This window comes from Pterocles gutturalis, unplaced genomic scaffold, assembly GCF_000699245.1.
Source record: "Pterocles gutturalis isolate BGI_N339 unplaced genomic scaffold, ASM69924v1 scaffold22186, whole genome shotgun sequence".
NCBI classification, from domain to species: Eukaryota; Metazoa; Chordata; class Aves; order Pterocliformes; family Pteroclidae; genus Pterocles; species Pterocles gutturalis.
The window spans coordinates 72,319-98,603 of NW_010101002.1; the positions used below are offsets into that span (position 1 = coordinate 72,319).

Below are 26,285 nucleotides of genomic sequence, written 5' to 3' on the forward strand. Positions count from 1 at the left end.
TATCTGTTAAAAATCATAGAATCATAGAATCATGAAGGTTGGAAAAGACCTCAAGGATCATCAAGTCCAACCGTCAACCCAACACCACCTAACCCACTAAACCATGTCCCTGAGCACCACATCTACACGTTTCTTGATCACAAAATGTCAGGAATGGATATATTTGTCCATAATCCTCTTCAGAATTTCAGTTTCAAGACATGGTACATTGTCAAATAGATGTGTTCTGGAAGGAAAAGAGAGAAAAGCTTTTCTCTCTTCAGTGAGTCTGTTTTTTGACTGCTGCCATAGTTAAAGCTGGCTGTAGCGCAAAGGGTTCTGATTTGATGGTTTATGGAATTGTTATGCCCTCCTCTTCCCTAGCCTGATGGAAACTGTATCGAGTCAGCATGAGGTTTAAGTTAGGTTTTTCCCAAGAGGTTACTAATACTGTTTACAACATTGGGTTTAATAAAAGTAGAAATTTCAAGGAGTTAGTCCAGTTCTCACAACTACTGGAACTCTCTCATACACAACAGATTTGATTTTGTTAAGTTACACCATCTCATTCATGACAGGGTAACTGCTAATAAGTTGTTAATTTTTTGATAAATTTTAGCCTGAAAATGAAGTTGCTGTGATTTTAAAGCTTTGACTCCTCGTGAGTGAAAGTAAGTTTGACAATGCTTATGACCAGATACAAAGGCAAGCTCAGATTCAGAATTCTTATTGTCTTCAGTTGTTCAGTTTAGGTTCTTGAAAGGCAATCAACATATGATCACTGCTGCAGTGTCATTGTTTTCTTCATTAGTAAGTGTCTCTGAAGTACGTTGAGTTTTCATGCAAAAACACATAGGATGAGGAATATCAGGAAGCATTATTTTAGAAGAGAAAAGAGGATGTCTGGAAGACACACGTAAGCTCACAAGTTACTCCCAGTCTTTTAGGCAACTGGATTTTATATTGATAATGATGGTTCTTTTACAATTTTCATCTACACATTCTCTTTCTGATGCAAACAAGTAAAAAGTTTTATTTGTTGTTTTTATCCAAGTGGCAGAGGCAATTGCTTGGTGTGTAAGAAATCTAAATGCTGCCTCTGAGGCTTAGTAGAGTCTTTTGTCGGAAGGAGAGAAATTCTTCAGGCGTGCTTTTTTCATCTGCCTTTGGTGTAAAGAAGAATTAAAAATTACAGCATGTGAGGTTAGCTGTGCTTTCAATGGAAACTTTCCAAGTTGTAAATTAAGGAATTAACAGTTGAGGACAAACAGTCAGTATAAACCTCTTAATTTTTTTCAAATAATGTGCTGCGTGTAGAGAACACATCCATTTTTAGTGACAGAACCCTCTTGGCCATTCTTCCTCTGCAGGTTTTTCTATCAGAAGCAGCAGAAAAGTCATAGTGAAGGTCAGGACAATAAATTAGATGTGGTAATAGTGTCCACATATGCTGACTGTCTAAGAAAAAAAACCTCTAAAAAGTTATTAATTGTTTTTAATGTTTGTGTTTTCTGGAATCCACAGTACTTTTAAGATTCCCAAAATTCATAACCATGTGGTTCATCTATTCTTGTCTGTCCTTGAAGTGGTCAGTTTGTTTTTGGTTTTTTGTTTTTTTTTTTTTATTTAATGCCGATCTTATCCCAAACACACATGATTTAGTACATTTTTCTAGCATCATTATTTCATTAGCATAGAATAAGTAGAGATGTTTCAGGAAAGCTAAATGGTCTGTGGGATTTCCTATGGAGAGCAGCCCAACTCTGGTGTCAACAACTGTTTCCACAATGACAAGTCATACAGTAGTTTTCTTGAAATAAATAGGTGATTACAATTCAGAGCATAATGCCTAAGGACTAATGGTTATTTCTCATGTAATTAAGGTATAATTTATCTAATTAATATAATAAACATTGTATATATGTAATTGCAGATATTCTCTATAACGTCATTGATAAGATAATCTTTAATTAAGTTATATTTCTCTCAAAATCTTTTGTCTGCTATCATTGAAATCACATATGATACTAGTCCAACTAGAATTACAGGAAAAAAAATTCTTTATTTGGAGTTTGTGAATTTGTAGGCTTCTTAGAATTTTCTCCTGGTTAAATAGATCTGTCATCTAGAAGGAAGGGAGAACTCTTTCAAATAAGCAAAATAGGGAAACCACTAAATTTCGGACAAGCGCTAAGTGGAGGTCTAGTATTTCTAAACTGCCACTATGTAATTTTTGAAAACTGGTTCAGTTTCAAATTATGATTGAAATGTCTAGTATTTGACAATTCTACACTATTGCTCTACAGGAACCATAGGTAGATAGATATATTTACTTATTACCTAGCTACAAATGTATAGCTGCTCTGACTGAATGTGATGTATGTTAAGAGCTCAGAAGTTGGCTAAAGTGCTGCTACCTTATTGATATATCCAATCTTAATAATACTAGGCTAGCAAGCAAAACAGAATCAGAATAAACCGACAGTGCCCTTGTAAGTATTTTTAAGGAGCTTAAACACCTTACTGGCAACTCCATTATACTGTAGATCACTTGAGTGCTTGGGTGGAATCAGCTGTGTTGTAACTACTTCATGGAGCTGCGCTTTACATTTATCATCACTCCTGCTCACAGGGGAAAAACTGTGTAACATAACAGGCTGTCAAAAGTTTTAGGTATTTTGTTTTTAAAAGAAAAGCTGGATTCTAATCGCATCTTTGTGTCTGCAAACTTTGCGACTATAAAACCTTGTGTGCAGAGGAGAGAATATTTAAAAAAAAATTGTAAGTAAAGAGAAAGACCCTTAGTATAGATTACTCCTATCTCAAGGTCTGTCTTCTCTAAAGGATATCTATTAAACATCATCAAAGCAGCTAGTTCTCTATGTGAATTACAGCTACTGTTCGTGGTAGTGCACTGTGGGCATGAGAAAACCCATAATGCTTTCAAACAGATCCTGCCAATTCTGAGGAGAGATTTTAAGAAAATTTTAATCTGGATTTCAAGTTTGAAAATGAAATTATATGTGTACAGTAATCTTAATCAAAAAAAAATTTATATTACAATTATACTTGCATTGTTTCATCAGTTCTTCTAGTATGTTTGATTCATCCATGGAAATGTTAGTGTTCACAGATTCTCTCCTTTGTGAGCAAAATACAGCTGTGGGCAACATGTGCAAATATAGTGCCAGTCCTATAACTGGGTAGAACTGGATTTAATTTATTACAATGTACAAATGGATGGATTCACTGTCTGACTGGAGGATCAGAAGTTAGGAAGACTCCGTTTTGGTTTCTTTCTTTTTTTTAGAGTGTTACTGTTTGAATATGAAAGATACTTTTACCTTTACAAAAAGTCAAAAATGTAGTGTATATAGCAAAACAGAAGTGTAAGTATAGCACAGCAGTAACCTAGAATTAGACAATGGCTCATAGGCATCAGATATAAACAGGAAAAATAGACGTATTTGAAATCTGTGCATGGGTATTAAGGTATTATGTATGAATTACCTGGTACTTCATGATGGTCCTTTATTGGAATTGTTGTGTTGGAGAGGAATATTCAGAATTAATCTAAACTATAATAACCAGACCCCACTGCTATTATGCATAAGAGCAGTTTTTATGTGATTGAGTCTTTTTTCATGACAAAGAAAGACTACTTACTCTGATTGAACTTGGTTTTAGAATAGAGCATTTGAAATTAATTTTTCAGAGAAGATACTATGCTTTTAAAAAAAGTACTGGCTGATAATAACAAGATATAATTTGACTTTGAAAATGTGAGTTTAGGGTTTTCCTGAGGAAGTATTAGCCTGTGTTTTTATTGTTTCTGAAAACTGCAGGTATTCTCTCTGTAGGGACAGTTATTAATGTAGAGCTTAGCTTCAAAAAGATAATTCAAAAATAGTAAAAATAGTTTCTGAAATAAAAAATATGTACTAATATATTTTTCAGAGATAGCTGCTGAAACAAAGTGAGGTTTGCTTAAAAACGCTTACATCATTATTAGCTATGATAATAATAGCTGTGAAAATATTTTAACTGCATTTTATATACCAAAATACCGGTCAGTCTCACCTCTGTGCCTGGCAAGATCATGGAGCAGATCCTCCTGGAAACTGTGCTAAGGCACATGGAAAATGAGGAGGTGATTGGTGACAGCCACCGTGGCTTCACTAAGAGCAAATTGTGCCTTGCAAACTTGGTGGCCTTCTACAACGGGGTCATGGCTTTGGTGGATAACGGAAGAGCAGTGGACATCATCTACCTGGACTTGCGTAAAGCATTTGACACTGTCCCATGTGACATCCTTGTCTCTAATGGGAGAGATGTGGATTTGACAAAGGACCACTTGGTGGACAAGGAACTGGCTGGGTGGCCGCACTCAAAGTGTTGTGGTCAACAGCAAAATGTCCAACTGGAGACTGGTGACAAGTGGTGTGTTGCGGGGGTCCGTACTGGGACCACTGTTGTTTAACATCTTTGTTGGAGACACGGACAGTGGAATTGATTGCACCCTCGGCAAGTTTGCCAACGACACCAAGCTGCGTGGTGTGGTCAACACACTGGAGGGAAGGGATGCCATCCAGAGGGACCTGGACAGGCTTGAGAGATGGACCCGTGTGAACCTCATGAAGTTCAACAAGGCCAAGTGCAAGGTCCTGCACCTGGGTTGGGGCAATCCCAAGCACAAGCACTTCAAGGGGGCCTGCAGGAGAGTTAGGGAGGCACTCTTTATCACGGAGTGTAGCAACAGGACAAAGGGTAATGGTTTTAAGCTGAAAAAGGGTAGATATAGATATTAGGAAGACATTTTTTACTGTGAGTGTGGTGAGGTACTGGCCCAGGTTGCCCAGAGAAGCTGTGGCTGCCTCATCCCTGGAGGGGTTCAAGGCCAGGCTTTGGCCCATGGCAGGGGCTTGGAACTCAGTGGTCTTCAGGATCTCTTCCAACCCAAACCATTCTATGATTCTAAAAGTAATTGCACCATTAGTTAAGAAATAAATGTTGCTTCGTACTTAGTATGTCCTCTGTTAGAGGTGGAACCTTATAATTTGTAGTGTTTTATTTAATTTCTTAGCTGTGTACCAAAGTATACTTGAGCAGCAGAATCCCTAAGTATACTTGAACATAACCTCTCCTGGAGAACCGATTAATATCCTATTGAAGGTTGTTGGATGTTTTATAAAATCTAGATTTGGAAATGCTGAATATATTGTTCTACTTGAAGTGTGATATGAACTCACTGGCTTTGTTACTAAAATCAGAATCCTTGTGGAGTCACTAGTTTCCAGCTTTCCAGAGGAAAAGGTCTGCAAGTGCTCAAGCTTCTGGCAATAGTCCTTAACCTCTAGGTTTTTTGTGAGTTTAGAAGATAATCATGGTAAGGTAGGAGTTCAGTTCCTGTAAAGAGGGAGATAATAGCATGAGATGGGAAGGTGAAGTAGGCTTCAGTTGCCATTTTTTCACATCTCTGAACTGTGTATTAAGGCAAATTCATGCTTTCTTTTTTAGAAGGCGACTGTCTCTGTGGAACTCAAGAAAAATATTACGATACTGGCCTATTTTTAATAGGAGAATATGACACGAGTATTATGTGAATGTATGAAGTACTAGTCTGTAAGCGTTGCTGCTTCCCAGTTCTCCAACAATACAAGTAAATTTCAAGAATATTCTTCAATTTGTTCATGTGTTATATAAAAGAAGTTTCAAGTTAAATGAGTACTTGTTTTAGTCACATTACAAACTAACTATCCACTTATTACAATGAGAGTAATTCTCTAAAAGCAATTAAAGATACTGCTTTTAGAACAATATTTGCACTATTGGATGTTTGAGGATATGGGTTTATGTTAGAACAAAAAAATCAAATCTTTTATCTGGTAAGTGGTGTAGGAATAACTGAAAAGGGAAGATATTTAAAGAATACTGAAGTTAAGCCATGATTAATAAGCCTTAAAGTAAGACTGTACACACAGATCTATATGTTCTTTGTCCTCAAAAGATACCTATCTCATCAGAGAGTATCAAAACACAGTTGTCTTGTACATTCCCAGCTCTGCGTCTGTATTCCATCCTCTTCCCGTTTCTTGCAACCTCCATATAAATTGATGCAAAAAGTTAGCGTTATATAATAGCAGAAAGAATATATCCGAAGAGCTGTAGAGAGCAACAAGCTTCTCTTTCCAGATAGATAGAAGTAAGCCTTCATATGTTACTTCTCTTTAGTTTAGAATCAGGGCCTGTCATGTGAATTTTTAGCAGCAGAAGGTAGTATCCTGGGGACCACCAGTTCCCACAAATGCATGCAATGCTTGCAGTACTGTATATATGGGACTGTTGAAAGGCATTCAGTATCAAACATTATAATAATATCTGGTTTTATGTTCCATAACACTACAAATTACAGACATATATTTCTCCGGTTTATCCCCATATTAGTCTGTAGAAATAGCCAATGTGTTTTAGTAAATCTATAATTAATTATATTTAACGTCTTCCCTGCTGTGAATTTAATCTGGGAAGGGAATGTAAGGAATATAAAAGATCAGACTCTAAAAAGTCAGTAAGAGTTATAGTAGTAGGTAGGGAGGGTTTTGAAAAGTAGGAGGGCTGTTCTGCACAGTAAGCTAGGTGAGTTGTCTACAGAGATGTAAATGTAGCAGTGGTTTATTCATGTGAGAATAACATCAGCAATAAATTAGAGGACATAGCCTTTATGCTTTCATACACACTGCAGTTCAGATTTCTTTGCAGAGGCACATAGTTGTGCAAGGAAATAGAAATACATATGTAAAGAAAAAATCATGAAGAGGAAGCTGTTGAACTGGAAAGATTCAGGGAGGTTGTTTGGTGTTGCAGACTCATACTAACATTGGCTATATTCCTAATAGGCAACAGAGCTAACGACAGATGAAAAAGAGAAACAGGGAAAAGAGAAAAGATACATGAGATTTGTTCTCATAGATACACAAACTTTATTAAGGTAGGAAAGAAGTTCTGAAGTGTAAACTGATTGGGTAAAGTGTCTTCAGAATGCCAAGTAATATGAAAATGATTTATTAATGTGAGAAGTTAGGAATAATTACAGGATTAGCTGAACAACAGACCTGTATAGCATGTTTCAAAGAGGCTTCAAGTCCTGACAGCACCTGACATGCTTGCAGAAGTAGCAAGACAGCATGAGTGGAGGGAAGCAGCTATTGCTGAGAGGTCAGATGTTTACCTGCTGGTATTGTACATTAAGCCATATTCACACCTTTAGATCTTTCAGACTTAGCAACTTTGCAGACCAAAACTCAATATTTCACTCCTCTGCAATTTGCTGTAAACATTCACAGAGGATTTCATCCAAGCATATCGCTTGCTATTGCAGCCTGTCAAAGGTTTGTAGGGAGGAAAGTTTGTCAGATGTCATAAAGGATGTCCCAGAGATATTTATGTCGTCATCGTCGTTGTTTTGTTCTTTTGACTTCTTAACATCCCACTTACCATCTTGTAAAGTCTCTTGAAGAAAATACAGTCTAATTTCTCGTCTTGGGCAAGTGCTAATTTGAGAAACCAGAAAGGAATTAATAAATTATTTAGGGAAGGCCAAAGGACTCAAGACTGTGGTGTTAATAATTTCATTCAAATATTCCAGAGTGAAAGGAGAACCTCAGATTCATTGTTATATATATTGTCTCAGCCGTTTTCAGTAATCTGCTGTATCACGTAACTTCTGTTCAAGTATGGTAATTGCGATAATCGGGTAGATAGTGTTATAAACTGATTATCATAGTGAGCTGAGAGGCAGCATTTTAATTTTTATTCCCTAAATTTTTTCTTAGATGAATTACCCACATCTCATTGTAATCTTTGTTGCTCAGGTTCAGTGTTTTACAAAACTGACATGATTAGCTGTTGGAATCTCATAGGATAAGATTTTAATTAATGGCAGAAGAAAAGAAAGTATGAGGATTATTTATGGTTACAATGGTTTTTTTAAAGTTTTACGTCTTAGGCCATGTATTATTTGTTTTGTAACTAGATTTGTATTGAACAACCTTGAGATTTCTGTCTCCCTGAATTAGAATAAATGATAATTTAAATCGATGTATTTTGCATGTCTCAGGATAAGCCCTCCTCAGACTCCTTCATTATGATTTCTGTTTTGCAAGGTTTCACAAAAAGAGAGCGAGAAGAATATCTGTGGGATAACTAAGGCTACAGGATTAGATACATCTTTTTTTCTTAAATTGTTTTGAGGGATTCAAAACTTCCTCCAGTCTTTTTACTTAGAAATCTGCATAGTATGAATCATGAAGTAGTCTGTAGCAGCCAGCCTTGTAAAGAAGCTGATGCTTTACCCAAAGAAATCTTATAAGGAGCCTTAGGAAGATAGTCTACAAGCTTCTTCCATTTCTTCAGTAATTAACTATTACATCCAAGTTCATCCAAATGAAAGCATTTGTATCGCTGCCCATGGCAGGGGCTTGGAGCTGAATGATCTTTAAGGTCCTTTTCAACTCAAACCATTCTATGATTTAACAGGGTTCAGTTCTATACAAGTTCTGTTTTCTCATACATATTCCCAGATTTTTTTAAATTGGCCTTGCTCGTTTGTTTCTCTCTTAAAGCTGCGCCTGAAGTCGCAGCAACCCCTTGCGTGAAAGGTGCCTCTGCATGATTACCTATTTAAAAGTTCTTGCACATATAGGTGAAATGTCAAGCCCAACAGGGATATAATTTAATTCTTGTGCTTTTAGAAGGTTCATAAGAGGTTTATTATCTGAGAAAACAAACTTTTGTTTGTTAGTGCACACAAATCAGGAAAGTGATGTGTGTGTTCCAAAAGCCATTTCTGAACCTGTGAACTGCTCAGTAGTACTGAGTGTTCGGTGATACTTAGTCATCCAGTATCCTTTTCTTTCCTGCACTTTGTTCTGTGTTTTTCTTTCAGAAATAGCTCCTGCCTCTTCTATTGTAGGTTGTTCAAGAAGTTTGCTCTTCTGTTTCTTGGGTATAAGGGTTAAATCTTGGTTGGCCAAGGTAGGCCTTGAAGGACTAGGAAATTCTCTCTCCACATGTGGCAAAGGATATGAAGTCTGTTGAAAAATATAAATAGATTTCAGATCAGAGCTGCTTGCACCTAGCAAAGAATTGACACGTGAGAGACAGGTCACAAGTAAAAGAGAGTTTCCATGTAAATGTATTTGAACACAGGAGGATTTAAATGCAATTGCAGCCCTTCTGGAAATGTACCAAGAAGATAAATATCCTCCTGAAAGCAAATAACTAAGGTTGTCTTACCTCTGAAAATTGAGAGGACACCAGAATCAGTCTGTTCTAAGGGAAGGTGTCCTCCTTCAGGTACCTGGAAGACAACTCTGTTTTTTTGATTCCTGGCTTATTTGAGTTGGCAGCCTGCTTCAGAGCAACTTCCTAGAGCTGTATGGAAACATGGAATAGCTGCCCTGTTTCTTAGACCTTTTTTTCTTAATTTTCTTGTCCAGCTTTATCCCTTTTCCTTTCTGTGCAGAGTTCTTGCTAAACTATTTTTGTTTAACAGCCAAGATTTAGGCACTAATCGACCTAATCGTTGAAAGGTGCTTTTTAAAAAAATTCTACTTCCTCTGTTCTTTCTGTAGCTGAACTGATGTTCTTGGATTCTCTCACAAGAAAGCTTTTGAAGTAAGAAAGACTTCTCTAACTCAAAAGGGAAGTAGTGTTTCTTCAGAGGAAAGAACACAGACTTGAGAGTATCAGGAGATGAGGAGGACTGTTTTGCCGAAACTAAGTAACTTCTGTTTGTTTCTCAATGTACCATTTTAATTCAGCAAACGTGAAGGGACTGTATTGGCCCAAACTTGAAAACAAATTGTCAGGGAGACAAAAAGTAGCCTCTTGCTGCAGGTCTCAGTGGTTTTTGTGTTTTGTTTTGTTTTCGCCCTATTTAAATAAATCTCAACTTGGGCAAAATGCTACAGACAGCTTAGGTCTATTGGGAAAACAAGAGTTCAATTATCTTACATTTCTGCGCTTCCTCCCTGCTCCTCCCCCCTGCCCCACCAGTGACAAGTACCACTTTCTGTAGTCTAACAGCTAATCCTACTTACGAATCTAAGGAAATATTTTTCTCCAAATTTTATTCCAAATTTCTAAAAAATATGATTCCATATTTGTAGTTTAAGGTCCAAAAACTGCATTAGGCAAATTAGAGAGGTTCAGAGTGCATTTTATAGTATAGAAGTAATTTCTTTAACATAAATAATCGTCCTCTCTTTAATTCAACTTTATACCTGTGATTTGTGTTTCATCATGTTTTATTCTAGTGAACTGTTTATAATGTCAGGTGAATGTTTGTGTTACATGGAGGTAAATGTGCACTCACAATTATGAAAATTTTGTTATACAGGACTATATGAAGAAAATGCAAAAAAAAAAAAAAAATCAGCAAGAATTTCAATGAAGCTATTATACTCTCATGGGAAATCTCAGTGTATCTCCTTCACTTTCAGTTCCCATTTTTTACTTTGGAGAGTTGTTCTGTATTTGTTAAGTTTGAGTACACAGTATAAATCGTTAAGGGTCTTGGCAGATGAGCTTGGTTTTTACCACCCATTAGTACCAAGATGCTCTTGCAAAAGCCCATTAAGCTCAGCAACATGTATAATTTCTGCAACAAGGTCAAGTGAAATCTGTCTTGTAACAGCAGAATCCTGGCAACAGTGGAAACAGGCTACCACTAGTTGTCTCTTCTACCCTCAGTGCATCCAGAAAGTCTTTATGTCCAAACCAAGACTCCTGTCTTCCACCCCCTGTTGAGTGTTACAAACTCAAACTGCATCAGATGCATGAGGCTAAAGAATACAAGGAAAAAAGGAGCTGAACTCTCTGTCCGTGTAGAGAAAGATGTAAGGGTAGCCCCTTGATTTTTTACTATTATAACTCCTCAGGTGAGGAGGGACATAAATGCAGGTTTCCCATTTCCTGGACATGTGCTCTAACAAGCTACGTACTAGAGGCAGCACTCATCATAACCACCTGTTTTTCAAAGGGACTCAAATTCATTACTACATATAGGTTTTATGAATGCTTTAAGCATATTTATTGGATTAGACCCATTAGGGGATTTAGATGTGCAAATATTTAGTTTGTGAATCTCTTAATGACCTTAGATAAGGGGATGTCCTAACCAGGTTGCTTAGTTAAAACAAGGCATAAGATTCTATAGGGAAGGTAATAGCTAAAATTTGGGTACTCAGGAAAGTTTTTCTGGACGAAAATGCAGGTATTATGGGTATCGATGTATTTATTTAGGTAAATAAAGTTTTTTTTATTAATTGTTTCTGTTAAAAAAGAATCTAAATTCTGCCTAAATTGCCGTTTGGACCTCACTGTGTTCTTTGTCTTCTGTACTTGTCTGAAAATATTGTTGTATACTTGTTAGAGATTTTATGTTTATATACAACTTATCCTAAGAGTATACAAAAGAATGTAAAATAAAGAAAAAGCCTACCTGTTAGGCTGGATCTCATTACCAGGAGGGTTACTTGGTAACTGCAACATTTTCCACTGAGATAATGTTTGTTTTCACCTGTTGCACATTTCTGTCTTGGGATGATAGAGTGGTTTTTTTCTAATTATCTAGATGTGATTTATTAGGTATTATTTGAACATTGTGATTCGTAGGAATCATTATATAATGTATCTTGAAGACATGGAATCAAAAGTGCTATTTAAATAATGTTATCTGAATAAAATTCCTGCATTTCTCACCTTTTCCTTCTCTAATTTTCCGATGCAGATAACAATACCCAGACCTTCAGTGGCATCCACACAGTCTGCTTCAGAGAGTTTTCATTATGGCCACCAGCTAGAGAAAAGAGAGCAGGATGCTCAGTCTATGGAACACACTGTGGAACTTTCCTCTCCCAAGGAAAGTTTGCCAGGTTTGGTTGTGACAGAAGACGCACTTCCAGCTAGTGCCAGCAGACCAGAATTGGTACTTAATATCAGCCAAGAGGTGCTTGACAGGGACGAGCTTGTAAAAGAAGGTGTCAACTCCCTGGACTGTGGCCAAAAGGACCTACCTGAACAACACAGCGGGATACAGGAAGAGAAGGAACTTGAAAATATTCCTGTAGAGGAGGCTGAGGAAGAAGGGCTGCCAGTGGTTTCAGAGGACGCCGTTGAAGTGCTAAGCAAAGAACAGATTTCTTCTTTGCCAGGAAACTCAAAATCTGCAGAGGAAGAACCTCTAACGAACACTGAAGCTGCTGAAGAATCAAAGCCAAGGCCTGGCTGTTTGCTGCCAAATCATGATGAGGTTGTGAAGTCGATAGCACCTAAAACATCAGAATCTTCTCCCTCAAGACTTAGCAAACCAGATGTTAGTAGACAGCCAAGCAAAACAGCATCAGTTCAGGAAAATGGTTTTCATTCTAATAAGGAAGAAGTCCATATCCAAGACTTGAAATGCCACCAAGTGGCCCTTACTACTTTTTTGCACCAGGAGGATAAAAAGGAGAAAAACGCTCCCAGAAATGGAGAGTTATTCCATTGCATTTCAGAAAATGAGAATTCTCATCGATCTAAGAAGGACTTGGTTAAATCTCCTTTTGTATTCAGGCAGAGCCGAATCCCAGTTTTAGCACAAGAGATAGACTCGACGTCAGATTCCTCTTCTCCTGTTTCAGCAAAAGAGAAGCTGCTTCTAAAAAAGGCCCATCAGACAGACTTGGTCAGACTACTTATGGAAAAGAGACAGCTCAAATCTGTCCTTGGTGACCTCTCAAGTGCCTCTGATAAGTCACTGGAAGAAAAAATGGCTGCTGCTCCAGTACCATTTTCTGAGGATGATGTCTTATCCTCATTTTCTAGATTGACACTGGACTCTCATTTCAGCAAGCAGACGGAAGATAGTTCTTTATCTCCAAGCAGCCCTCAGTCCAGAAAAAGCAAGATTCCAAGGCCAGTGTCCTGGGCAACCACTGATCAAGTCACCAGTTCAAGTTCAGCTCAGTTTGTTCCTCGGCCACCAACAGGAAGACCGCCTACTAGACCTGCGGTAGAAGCTAGGTAATGCAGAGAAAACAGAAATAGGTTTTCAGGTTGAAAATGGATTTGAGGTAGACTGCAGTTACTATGCAGTATTTAATCCTATAGAAGTTCCATCCTTTAACTACTTCTTTAAAAATGCTGGGTTTCAATTCTCTGAGAAATCTTAACGTTGTTGGAGAATGAATGAGGCAAGGCTGTTACAGAAGAATGAGCCTGCTTCACCGTTAAACCTGATGCATCAGTAGATTTCTATTCAGTATTTTGAAACCTGTCAATCTATAACTAAATCTTTACACTTTTTTTTTAAAGTGGGGTCACTTTTCTGGAACTGTTGATTATTCACAAACCCAGGGAAATGCATGGAATCTGTCATATCCATCCCCTTTGAAAATTAAACTGTTCTTATTGTAGACATTTTAAGTATTCGGGTTTGGAGATTCCGGCCATCAGTACTGAGTTAGTTAGCTATACTCAGAACATGGCTAAATAAAAAAAAATTAATTAAAGGAGGGCAGAGTGAGTTCTAGAAGCACCCCTTTGCCAATTCTATATACAGACAACCACAATCTAGTTTCTTCAGTGCCTGCGTTACCAGGATAAGGAGAATTTTGATACAGTAGTGCGAAATCCTCTGAAGGAATTTGTGGTGTGCTTTGTTATCCCTTAAAATTGTGTATAGAAGTGTACTGATGGTGTGCAGGAATGGATGTACCCCTCTGAAACAGAGGCGATAAGCACTGCTCTTCAGTGCGCTTTTTCCAGCACCACCAGTGTGAAATTTCAGTTTTCCTGTAAACGCTCGGGCTGTTCATGGAGTGAGTTCATGCAAATATAAATACTGTGTTGATTTTAATAACACAGAAGCCAAAGCCTAGATCCAAACACCTCTATCTTTTTATAGATATCTATATAAATAGATAAATAGATAGATACCTCTATCTTACAGGAAAGTTCAGCTCCAGATGTCTGTTCTCTAATGGAAGCTCAGCCCTAGTCTCTAACGACACTGTGTTTCTATATGAACTTTAGTGAATAGATGGGAATAGAAATAATCTTTCTTCATTTCTTCTTAAGGTTACGCAGATACAGAGTCCTAGGGAGTAGCAGCTCGGACTCGGATCTTATCTCTCGCCTGGCTCAAATCCTACAGAATGGATCTCAAAGACCAAGGAGTTCTACCCAGTGTAAGAGTCCAGGATCTCCACATAGTCCAAAAACACCACCCAAAAGCCCTGTCATCCCCCGACGCAGTCCCAGTGCCTCCCCTAGGAGCTCTTCTTTACCCCGTACTGCCAGTTCTTCTCCGTCCCGGGCTGGGAGACCCCATCATGACCAGAGGAGTTCATCCCCACATCTTGGGAGGAGTAAATCACCTCCTAGCCATTCGGGCTCCTCATCTTCTAGGAGATCCTGCCAACAAGAGCACTGCTGCAACAAACCAAGCAAGAATGGTCTGAAAGGATCTGGCAGTTCCTTCCACCATTCCCCAAACACTAAGACTCCTACAGGAAAGAGCAAATCAACCACTAAGCTTAGCAGATAGGAACTGGGCCTTGACAGGCATAAAGCCTCCTCCTAAATTGATGCATGTTGTGTCTGTGTAGTGTGTATTTTAAAAAAATTATGAAAAAAATATATTAAAAAACCCGGTGTTGAATCTGCGCTTTTTAAAGAAAGTAAGCATCATAAACTATTCATGAGAAAGCATACTGTGTAAATAAGTGGCCAGACATTGCCTAAGAGCAGGCAGCAAGCAGATCAGTGAGAGGGGAAGTAGAGGCCAGGATAAGAATGACTAGGTAGTCAAAAAGGTGCAATGTGTTTAGAGTAAAAAATATCTCTAAGGTGAGTGTTTTAAAAGGGTATTTATTTCCGTGTTTTTAGTTTACCTAGATAGAAGATTTGGCCTAATTATTTAAGGCCTTACATACTCAAGGAGCATGTAAGAAAACCTGAAACGGTTATTCCCAAAATTACGTCACCCCTTGGGAGATAAGTACTGCTTTAAAAAAGCACACAATTTAGAAGATGATGGTATTTCTACCTTGTCTCTTCCATTTTGAGCTGCACACATCTGTGAGTCACTCAGTGCTCATCTTGTCCCCTGTCTACCATGGCACAGATTTTTTACCTAAGGAAGTATCGTATACCTTGCCCCTTCTTGACACTGATGACATTTTAAAAATTAGTATTAACATTTGCCAAGATGTTTTTATAGCTATATTATTTAGAAATTTGTTTAGTACTAATTAGGATCCAAGAAGCTAATTCTCAGTTCTATATCATATGTTTTGGGAGTCAGACTGCATTTGGTAAAATTTGTAAAATCATTCCTGTCTTGGAAATGAGAGAGAGGAGAAGATGCCTGCACTTCACTGAATGTGTCAGATTTACAATAAATTGCAATGTAAGTTAGAAAATAAGTTAGAAAACAGAAGTACCTTTTTTCCCTTAACTATAAAAAGAACCCTTCTTACTGCTGGCTTTTGTTTTTCCATTAGATCACTTAAACCACTGATCTTACCGTGCAGAGATGACTGCCAACCAAGATTTGCTTTTTTGGTCATTTGTTTTATAAAAACATGAAAGATGGAACAGAGATGAGGAGATTGTCTGCTTCGTGAACTTGGTAGGTTATAGGTGACAGAAATACACTTAACAGCCTTACAAAACCTGGGTAAGAATATTAGACATTAAAGCAAAATATACAGAAAGCAAAATATACTGAGATATTTTTTATGGTGGATTCTTGTCATTCTTTTGCCCAAATCGTTTTTAGATAGCCAAGCTTTGTTGTCTGTCGGTAAAGTCCATGGTGTCCAATTCCTCCAACGTTGTTTGGTACTTACGTAATAATTATGTCGTGCTCTACAGGATCTCTGTAGGGAATGTAACGGTACAGCACCTTTGGCTACATTCAGAAGAAAATAATGAGTCAGAATAAATAACACAAAAGAACACAAGCCTGAGAAAGATGCAGCCAGCTCTCCCTAATTATTCCTGTTGTGGGGACACTGGGTGCATAGGAGACTTGTCAGTTACTGATCTGCTTGCTGTAGTCATATGCCTCTCCAGCCAGCATCTGTGCTTTTTTATTTAACCTCTGCCAAATGAATCCTTGGATTAAAAAGGGAATATTTTGTCTCTGAGCTAATACATTCTAATGCTGCATTAAAGCTGCCCTGGAGCTGCACTGAATTTCACTTGCTTTGTCAGACTATGTTGATTTTTTTTTTTTCCTTTTCTTACTATGAATATGTATATTATTTCCCATATGTAATGTAGCACAGTGTGGAACCTTAATTTCATTCAGGTTTCAAGCACTACAGATGAATGCAATAGGTAGGGTATACCTGCTTTTTCTGAAGAAACTGTACCATTGGAAAGTCCTATTCCTTTGTATTATATTGTATAATAGGTGCTATACCAATAATTGCATGTCCTCATGGTAAATTATATAATATAAATATTTCTATATATACATATATGTATATGCTTATATAAACTCATTCTCATTTTTCATTTGTAATTTATGGACCATAAATAATACAGTTCCCTTTCTGTTAGTTCCTGAATACTTTTGACATTACATCTTCTGTTATATGCCCAAAATTTCTCAAATGCACAAATTCTAATAGCCTTTATACCTTGGTACAAGATTGAAGGACTGCTGATTTCTCAACCAATCAATGTTTTGTCTTGCAGCTTGCTTTTTTCTTTATAATTTTGTGTGTGCATTTGCATATGGAACAAGAACAGAGACTCAAAGGTATTTTTATTTTTTATTACAAATAGGGCTTGTGGTTACTAATTTTTATTTAATAACATGAGTTCTTAATTGTCTATACTTGTCGTATATGAGCAGTGACAGTCAATGAATACCTAACAGATGAATGTAACAACAAATTCCATCTTTTCCTTCCTGTTTTCCTGGTACGCCATAAAGAGAATTTGGTCCCACTGTGATATTTTTGCCCTGGGCACTGCTGGAATTATTTGTTAAGGTGGTGTGGCAGCCTGTGATTATTTTTCCTCCTTCTCCCTTATTTCTGTAAAGCGTCTATTATGGTCTTGTAAGCTTATTCCTGCATTAACATGGTCAGTTTAGTAGGTACCAACTTTATGCATCCTTGCCTGAAATGCTGAAGTTGAGGTGTTTATATTTTCTCTCCAGTATAGCAGGATCCAGAAGCAGGTAATTGCTTTACAGGTGAGAAAGAATATAACACCTAAGGACTCTTTTTGCTGTCTTCAAAGTACAGACTTGCCCATTGTTACACATTGCTATGTAAAATCAATCAATGCTGTAGAAATTCACTTGTACTTGAACAACTTGCCAATGTAAAAACAGTAAATTATGCCAAAACAGAGAAGGAGAGATCAGTCAGGATTGATGACCCAGGCTGCTTTCACTGCAGAAAAAGGTAAAAGGACTGTATATCCACAGTTGCTTTTTGCTGTAGATTCAACAGGAACTAGTGAGAAAATCATGAAGATAAGAACGGAGGAGTGATTGTGAATAACTTATTTTGAACTACCCGCTCTTCTGGAGTTATTTATTGCTTGATACCCTCCTCCCAAAAGTTTACAGAATTGCTTGCTGTAGTCTAATGTAGCACTCGGTTAATGTAGGTAGGTAATGGTCAGCAGATCAACTCAGATATAAATATTAGCTTGATATTTCTAGGGTTTCATTAAGAACTCTGTAAGCGTCAATATTTGAATATGCAACTGACTCTGCATAAAAACACCAACGCACATGTGTGTGGCCCTTGTGCAGAGTGTGAAGGAATGGTTTCTGGAGGGTTATCTGCAACAAATTTTCAGGGATGGGGAGGATTTTTCTCCATTGTACAAAATGGTTACAGTTATTCTGTGTAGCATGCAGAAGCTTACGCAGGGGTTGTAGCTGGGAAACAATATCATTGAAGGAGCTGTTGTTTTGTCCTCTTCAAGCCTCTGTTTCTTTGGAGGGCAGTAGAGTGGAGGCATGATATGCAGCAGATGCAGACGCTGCACACCTGCTTCCTCTTGATGGCGTTTCTTGTGTTGTGGCCAGCACTTTGGAGAATTTTTTAGAGAAATTGAGGCAAGAAGCCTTTAAACTAAAACAAAACTTGAAAAGACTGATCATTTCAGACAGACTTTTGTGCTGCAACATTGCATGTTATAATGAATCTAAGTTGCAACCTCAAGAGTCTATATCAATATTAATAAATCTTAATTACAAATGCCAATGACTATTTAAGTAAAACCCTGTTAAAAGTAATAGAAGGTGTGACACATTAGAGCAACACTGGCAAGTTGTATGATGCGAGGCACCTATCTACTACTTAAGCAGGATGGGTAAGCATAGAAAATTTCTCTGCTCAAAGGCAGGAGCAGTATGAGGTCTTAACTGCTAGTTTTATACAATTATTCAGGAGGCAAACCCCTGGGGAGTGACATGGGGGCATTCATTATAGCCACCAGCCACATCCTGTCTTGGGAAATCTGGACATATTCTTGCCTTGAAGTCTGCATGTTTGAGATCAAGCTTTCTCACATACCTCACTAAACTCTTTATGTAAAGGGGAGGATCTGGTCCTATATATTTAAAAATAGCTTGAAATATTTTTCATCTGAAAAAGACTTGCAAGAGCTCTATCATTTACAATTTGTAGTATTCTGGTATTAACTGTAGCTGGGAAAACACACAATTTTGATTTTATATATATAAATATGCATTTGTACATAAGTGTATCTATATACACTTATATAGATACTGTATATTATATGGACACATATATACACATATGTGTGTATATGCATATAGATAGGAACAGTCTCAACTATTGCATCCTGTTTACTGGAATTCACTTGCCCCAGTGAGCTGGCCTGTTTTCCTTTGATTTGCTCTGATCTCTTCTTCATCTACTGTTCATTTTGCTGTGCCCTCATTCTGATTCTGTGTCTTTCCCATATTACAAGGCCTGATCCTATAGTCCTGCTTGGGCAAAACTCCTGTAAGTCCTTCTTACTGCAGTAACATGCAATGGTGGACTGTAATGCCTTTAAGAAAAATATTTTCTTTGTCTCTTCGATGAGAGTGTAGGCAAAGCCAGCCTTACAGTACAGACTCCTTCCTGTAAACACATTTTTCCATATGAATTGGACATTTTTTTGGAACACTAAGAGGCATAAAGTCTGGTAAGAATAAAGTGATTATTCTAAGTTGTTAAAAGAGTCTAATAGCAAACTAGGGATATGTGCCTCCAGTTTTTATATCTATGTTAAATGAGAGAGGAATCTTCTGAAAAAGAATTGGAGAATAAAAGAGAGCTCAAATTCAAATAGTTTTTTCATTATAGGCTTATAATATTGATATTAATTTTTTCATGCAGGACTGATCCTGTGAGGTGATAAGAGCCATGTCTTGTCAATTCCAGTGAGCAAGGGGTTGCTTAGGGGTCTTAGGTTAACACCACGATGCCCTGTGGAGCATTCTCTATATGCTTTTCCACTAGAAGGAGCGGTCAGAGAACTGTCAGCTATATAAATAAAAGCCTTGATGATTATCCACAATTCTTTTCTTCAAATGGTAAAAGCTTTGGATGCTTGTTCCTATTTCTGAAGCTTGTGAAAGAGTGCATAATACTTTTATTCTACTTCTTTTAGCTAATCAAGTAGGCAGTGAACTGAAGGGTTTTGTTTTGCTGTTTTGCTTTTGGCTCAAATGTGATTGGTTCCAATTACTGCAATTTTCAGTAACCAGTAATGCTGGTAAAAGGAAGCAAGGGTCAGTGTTTTGATTACATGCAATACATAGGCATAGGTCATACATTTCTTAGCTCATACATGCAAACTGCAAACACGCACCTCGCACAAGAATACCTCAGCTGTCTGCTTGAAGCCAGTCTTCCTTTCCCCTACATATAATATTTATAAAAGAGAAATGGTATAAAAGTCAGCCTGGATTGTGTAATCATTGTCTGGAATGATCTTAAGATAACTGTCAAATGATGAAAAGTTTTATTACACATTTTCCTGTGGTTTAAATAATCAGGCTTTTAAATATTAACCTTTGATGGTTTTTTGTTTTAAGGAAAAATGCATAGGAGTGTATTGTTTTGAAGTCTAATGTATTAATTTGGCAATTACTCTAGCTGTCCAGGTTTGAACATGTGGGCTGGTTTTACTCTCCATTGTTGGTAACACATTCTCTCTTAACAGTAATAGTGACAAACTCAAATGTTAGCATATGTCACTTACGTATTTTGCTTCTGTTTCTCCTCTACATGAGGAGCTTGGATCCTTTGGAATTCTTGCTGTTCTTGCGCAGATTAAACTTTCATTAAAATCAGTATAGGGTCTTGTTTTGTTGAGGTTTTTTCCTCTGTTTAGGGACTGAAGGAATAAACTCTATAATATTTGCAGTTGCTGTATTTTAAATTGGAAAATGCTTATTTTTTGTTGCTATTATGACATGACATGCCTCTTGATGTCTACCTTTCTGTAAGAATTACTGCTGAGAGCCAGCTTTGGCCAAGAGTACAAAGTGGTTTCTTCTAAAACAGTACCACAAGTAGACTACTCGTATGAAGTCCTCCTCATCCACACCTGCCTGTGGGAATTCAGCTGGAATCAATTTGAGTTACAGATGTTTGTCTCCTTTTGAGATCACTTGATCTTTGACCTAACTTTTATACTAAACCTAACTGTTATACAAAAATTAGTCTGCTCTGCCTGGCTTCAAATCCTTTTAAACCCATATCTGCTGCGTGGCAGGCAGGGTCGTAAAGGCTTGACACAAGGTGACCTGGGGGTTTTTTGGCTATTTCACATCTCTTTCCTCTGGAGATCTGGGCTGGTTGCCTAGCAGCCTTCTCTGCATCTTCTTTACTTTCGTTGGCTAGAAAGCAAGATTTGAAATTCTTCCCCAACTTCTAACTTTCTTATAGAGTCAGCCCAGAGACTAGCTGCAGTGCTTGTGCTAACAGATGTCAGTTTTCCTGCGAATATCCAAACTAGTAAATTAAGGAAATCACCAGCAATGCCTTCATACAAGTACTGACTTTTTGAAGCTGCCAACCGACGGTTGCTAATGTAAAATCTCTGGGCAGTGCCACAAAGAATTAAATCTGTGTATTAATTAAAAATACAATGTTGCCAGCCCATAAGAAACTAAGTACTCAATAGTAAAATCTGCAGCATGATAAAATTAAGTGGAAAGTAGTTCCAAGATTGTTTGTTACAATTGAGGAAGACAAATGTTGAGTCCTTCAAATTCTCTTGTTCAGTAATTGCAGTTCCCTTCCCCTCCCTGGAAATCTTCTAAGCTGTTCTTTTCCTTTTAAGTTTGCTCAGGCACCCAAAATCATAAAGAATTAATGCTCTTGTAATGGTCATTTGTACATAAAGTTGTAATTATTTATTTTCTCATTTGTACCATATCAAGGCTTTGTACAATGTTTTAAGTTTTGTTTTCAAATTATTTTGTATTTTATTTTTATAAACTGGTTCTAAATAAAATATTCATTCAGCATGCAAAACTTCAATTCTTGATTGTGTTTGTATAATGATGTAATTATTTATAAAGCTTCTGTTGAATTTTTTTCAATATTTTTTACTATTGTAACCCTGTACTTTAAATGGAGAACGTGCTTTGCCAGTGATTTTTTTTTTTTTTCCTGTTACAAGAAAGCAAAAAGGTCTCTAAGAGGAGACTTGTCTCATCCTCTGTATAATACACTTAGGTAGCAGATAGCCACTTAAATTTTGTGCTATGTGGAAATGTAGTGTTAAACTACCAGTTGCTGTAGTTTCTGCCAAGATCCTTCATTTCTGTTTCTAGTAAAACTAGGTAAAAGTAGACTATAGTATCATCACCATTTGTATCTGTGGTTTATGTGCCTGCATGTCTCAGTCCTTGTATACTGTGGAAAATATGGCCTGCTCTTTGCGCAGCAGAACAAGGTTTTTAGGGAGCTCCAGAAGAACTGGAGAAAATTCCCTAGATCTCTTTCTCGACATTATCACTGTTGCGCCTTTTATGTAAGGCAAATTAAAAGCCAGCTCTGCCCATGTTCAAATCATTTTCATTAAGCTTCATGACCAGGTCGTTAGCTCTTGTAATTTATATAAATAGCCCACATTGCTTCACATGACAGGAAGCAAATTAGGAATTCATTTACTCAGTAACATTCCACGAAAATAATGTTTTTTCTTCTGTTAAAAGCAGCCAGAAATTGAATGGCATGCTTCTGGATGGTGTGCGCTTTTGGTGCTCCCACCAGAACCCTTGTTTGATCACAGAAAGGGCACATAAAGAAACAGCAAGCCAGCTGTATTAATTTGAAGATGAAAATAACAAATTTGTGCACTCTGGACTGGGGACAGGTAGCTCAGTATCCTCAGTATCTTTCCCTGTTTAAAATATTACTTAAATCTGGATGATAGCAGCAATGGAAGAGTGGTTTTGACCTGGCTCTGGTATGCATTAGCAGTACAACTGACAGACCGTGGGAAAGAAGCAATATTGCAACAAAGACGCTGTGGCAGATTGATGTTGGGGTCTGGTAGTTGTCTGACTGCTGAAGTGTCATTTGGCATTGCCTGGCTTGTTGTCTTCATTCATACAGGAGATCCAGTCTGCCCACTCTGCTCTTGGGATCTTGCTGCGCTTCTCTGCACTTGCACCGTAGCTTCCTCTCATTTACATTTGTACTTGAACGTGAGAAAGCTGTGTAGTAGACGCAAGCCAGCGCTCCCTAGAAATGCTGTAGTAAGTGAAATTCAAGAATTAACAATTGGAGAAAGAATTGAAACAGTGAAAGAAAGTCAGACAGGTCACAACTGACTGTTGCAACCCAGAAAAGCTCAAACTGCTGCCCCGAAGGATCAGGTAAACTTTAGATCGCATTTTGCTGATCTGCCTAGAATGTCATGGTAGTGGTCATGGGCTTCTTTGTCCATGAAAACACAATACAAACGAAGGGTACCTTCTTCAGTTACAGAAAACACTGCTCGAGAGAGCCCATCTGTATGAAGGGGGGAGAAATAATGCTTTCAGCAGGTTAATTTGGAAAGCTTTTGACAATGTAGACTCAAAAATCAGATTTAGAAGAATTAGTTCTTTCCCGTTTTTAAAACCAGCAATTTATGGATAAGGCAGTGATACCTGTCACCCACACCATCTCATTTTGTTAAAGTAAACCTGAAAAAGAAAAGCTCCTCTTCTTCAAGGCATTAATCCCAAGTCACGTGTGCAGGACATGTATATGTTTTAATTTTGTGAGATATTTGCATATTTTACTCCATCTGTCACAGTGAAGGGAAACACTCGGTAACAACATGTCCACTCTGTGTTCATGTTTTATTAGGCATCAGCTGTCAGTTTTTGAGGCGTGTGTGTGATGAGTACACCGTAATGGTGTAAGAGCAGAAGTAAAAGAAAAGTACTTACCTTTTCATATGGTATAATGCTGTCAAAGCTGACTGCAAAGATGACATCTCTTACTCTATGATCACAGGTTCTTATGCTGCTAGGAGAGGGACAATTGGGTTGCCATCCTCTAGGTAATTTGTATTTGCTAAATTCTTGCAGCAGTATTGCTTTTGCAAAATGACTGGAAAACCAGAGGCAGTTAGTCATTGCTCTCGGACAAACTTACCTGTAGAACTTTAATATTGGTAATAAATGCTTAAAGAAGAGGACCTGCATGATTTTCAGGTCATGGGATAAAATTGCAGGGGAGAGGGTTTTTGTTTTCCCTGCAGTATGGACATACGAACACAGCACCTCTGCTAATTTTTTATTATGCAAAGTAGAGTAACCCTAATATATAAGCCCTGAACATACCAGCCTTAAACACACCTTAAGAATTGTGACAGTGACAATAGTTTCCTTCTATCTAAATGTGAAAGGGAGATTTTTTATTTTTCATGTTGGGATAAAATTACAACTTTGTGCTTGTGTCAAGAGTTGACACTTAACAGATTACTTTTTGCTCCAACTCCTCTTTCTTTTTCATTGGATATATAGTTACGAGAATGAAAGATGTTACTTATGCCTCTCACAGGCAAAGATGAAAGCTTCATAAACTACGCAAGAGTGTTTGTTCTGTCTGGAGCAAAGTCAGCCCCTGCCTCCTGTAATTTGTTTAACAGCAAATCTAACTTCCATGTCATGAAAAACAACACAGAAGCTTTTTTCCTCTCTCTATTTTAAACATTGTGGTATTGATTCCAGGAGGCTTGCAAAATCTGGTGAAGATACAACCTGCTTAGAAACCATAGGCGGAAAAATTACTCCATGTCACAACCAGGCATCATTCATCAGTTACTATTTTTTTGCTGTATTTCTCTATTTTAATCATGTGACAAGAAAGTGCCTACCCTGCTAGTGCAGTAAAACAAAATGCTTCTGAGGAGAAGGTGCGTTTGACAAGCTGGGAATGAACAGCAGCCAAGGGGAACAACGCTGTATGAATTCTGAAGAGGGGCACATTCATGAATCAACAGCTCAGTCCTAAAGCATTCCTAGAGTAAGCAGGTATGTCAAACTCTTCCTGCGATACCTTGCACAGCTCAGACTAAAAAAAAAAATCCCAACAACAACCACCAAGCAAACAAACCCAACGTTATAATTATTAGAAAAACCAAGTAATTAAAAAACCAACTACTTCTGAGGTTTGTTTAATCAAAAACCTAAGCAACTTGTGAAAGACAGCTCCTGCTGCTCAGTAACCATGTTACCTCTTTATTCCACTCTCATGGCTTTTATTTTTCAAAAGATCACATTAAATAGAGGATGATACAGACAAGCGTCTTAGTCAAAATAAATCTGGATTTTTTGTTTGGTTGGTTGTTTTTAAGAGAGTAAGAAGATAATGGAATAAAATTATTAGCCAAGTGCAACAGAGTTAACAAACAGGAGACTGGTAATTAGTGTTTAATGCCACCTACAGTGAAATGTTTCCCACTGGGAAAAATGTGGGAGGCAAGTCCGCTTTGCTCCTTTCAAGTCACAGGCCGGAGCAGAACATACAACAGCACCTAACACCACAGTCACTTTATATATATATATTCAAGTTTTTACACATCTGCAAAGCAGAAGTAGTAGCAGCCATTTGGATGTTCTTTCTTAATGGTTCTCAGGGGGGGCCTAGGAAACTCGGAAGGACCTGGATCTTGTGACATGGAGCTGCAGCTGCTGCTTCTGCTGCTGCTTCCAGCCACCTGTGCCCTACCTCTGTCCTCAGCAGGGGAGACCTGGGGGGAAGCCGGGCTCAGGTACCCCGCTGTGGTCTGAGTAGAGGCAGTGGCGTACGTGGTTGGGCCAGTGTTGTTTTTCACATAGACGTTTTTGATAGCAACAAGTGTATGCGCCATGATGCTGAGGCTGTTACTCAGATCTTGCATGCCCTCCTGCAGCAGCCGAAGGTTGTGGTTGACACTGTCAAAGCCAGACTGGATCACCTGCATCTGGGCCTGCTGAATCTGCAGTAGATCCTCTTCAGTTATTTCACTGTGGTCTGCCTGGGACCTGCCTTTTGTTTTGGCTTTTACTTTCCCAGAGGAACCACTGCCTGATGTCCCTAGAAAAGACAGTTGTTCTTGGCTAGGTGGAACCACCGCCATGTCCTCAGAGCTTTCTTCTGGCTCTATCACCTTCACTACTATTTCTTCTTTGAGGTTCATCTTCTCAAGACTGGATTGATGAGATGGGCCAGGATTGTCATTAAACCCTAGAGGAGCAAGGGGAGAGAAAAAGCAAAAGGATCAGTGAGAAACTTCACCATCTCAGTGGTCAGTGAAATGTGTTCTCATCCACTAAGCACGAACATTAGTCCTTGAACCATGACTCTACAACTCCCACTGCATTATCTTTGATGCTTTTAGAATACGTATTACCTCGACAGCTGGGAAGAAAACCACAAAGATGCATTCGCGATCTATCTGCATACTACAGATCCCTTACTAACCCCACCACACAAGCCAGCTTTTGGGTCCAAGACACAAAGTTCATCACAAGCTTATTTCATGCTCTACCACGCATGCAGTAACCAGCAACAGCACCGCCGGACACTGTGATTTCAAGGAACCCCCTGGGGTTGCAGGTGCTTATCTCAGCGCACCAACGCGATGCCTTGGGCACGTACAAAAAGCCACCTATTCGCAGCGCTTTCGGGCACTCACCCATCTCCCCCAAGGCGCCGGGCAGCTCCAGCGTGTCGATGCCGCCCACGATGGGCACGGCCTCGGCGGGCAGCAGGGAG

At 38.2% G+C, this 26,285-nt stretch overlaps 2 protein-coding genes across 2 annotated transcripts in view; one reads left to right on the plus strand and one right to left on the minus strand.

The window, feature by feature from the left end:
* The window catches only part of LOC104467888 (tau-tubulin kinase 2-like), a 65,018-nt gene extending 50,449 nt beyond the window's left edge, over positions 1-14,569 (plus strand). The window contains 2 exon segments of the mRNA XM_010081857.1: positions 11,771-13,044; positions 14,101-14,569. Coding sequence (XP_010080159.1) covers positions 11,771-13,044; positions 14,101-14,569 — 1,743 coding nt within the window.
* A 10,363-nt stretch (positions 14,570-24,932) lies between these two features.
* LOC104467896 lies at positions 24,933-26,278 on the minus strand. Its single transcript, XM_010081868.1, has 2 exons — positions 26,206-26,278; positions 24,933-25,754 (listed from the first exon to the last, which is right to left on the minus strand). Exons 1-2 carry the CDS (start codon positions 26,207-26,209, stop codon positions 25,102-25,104), a joined length of 657 nt encoding a protein of 218 aa, XP_010080170.1. The 5' UTR covers positions 26,210-26,278; the 3' UTR covers positions 24,933-25,101.
* Positions 26,279-26,285: the final 7 nt, after the last annotated feature.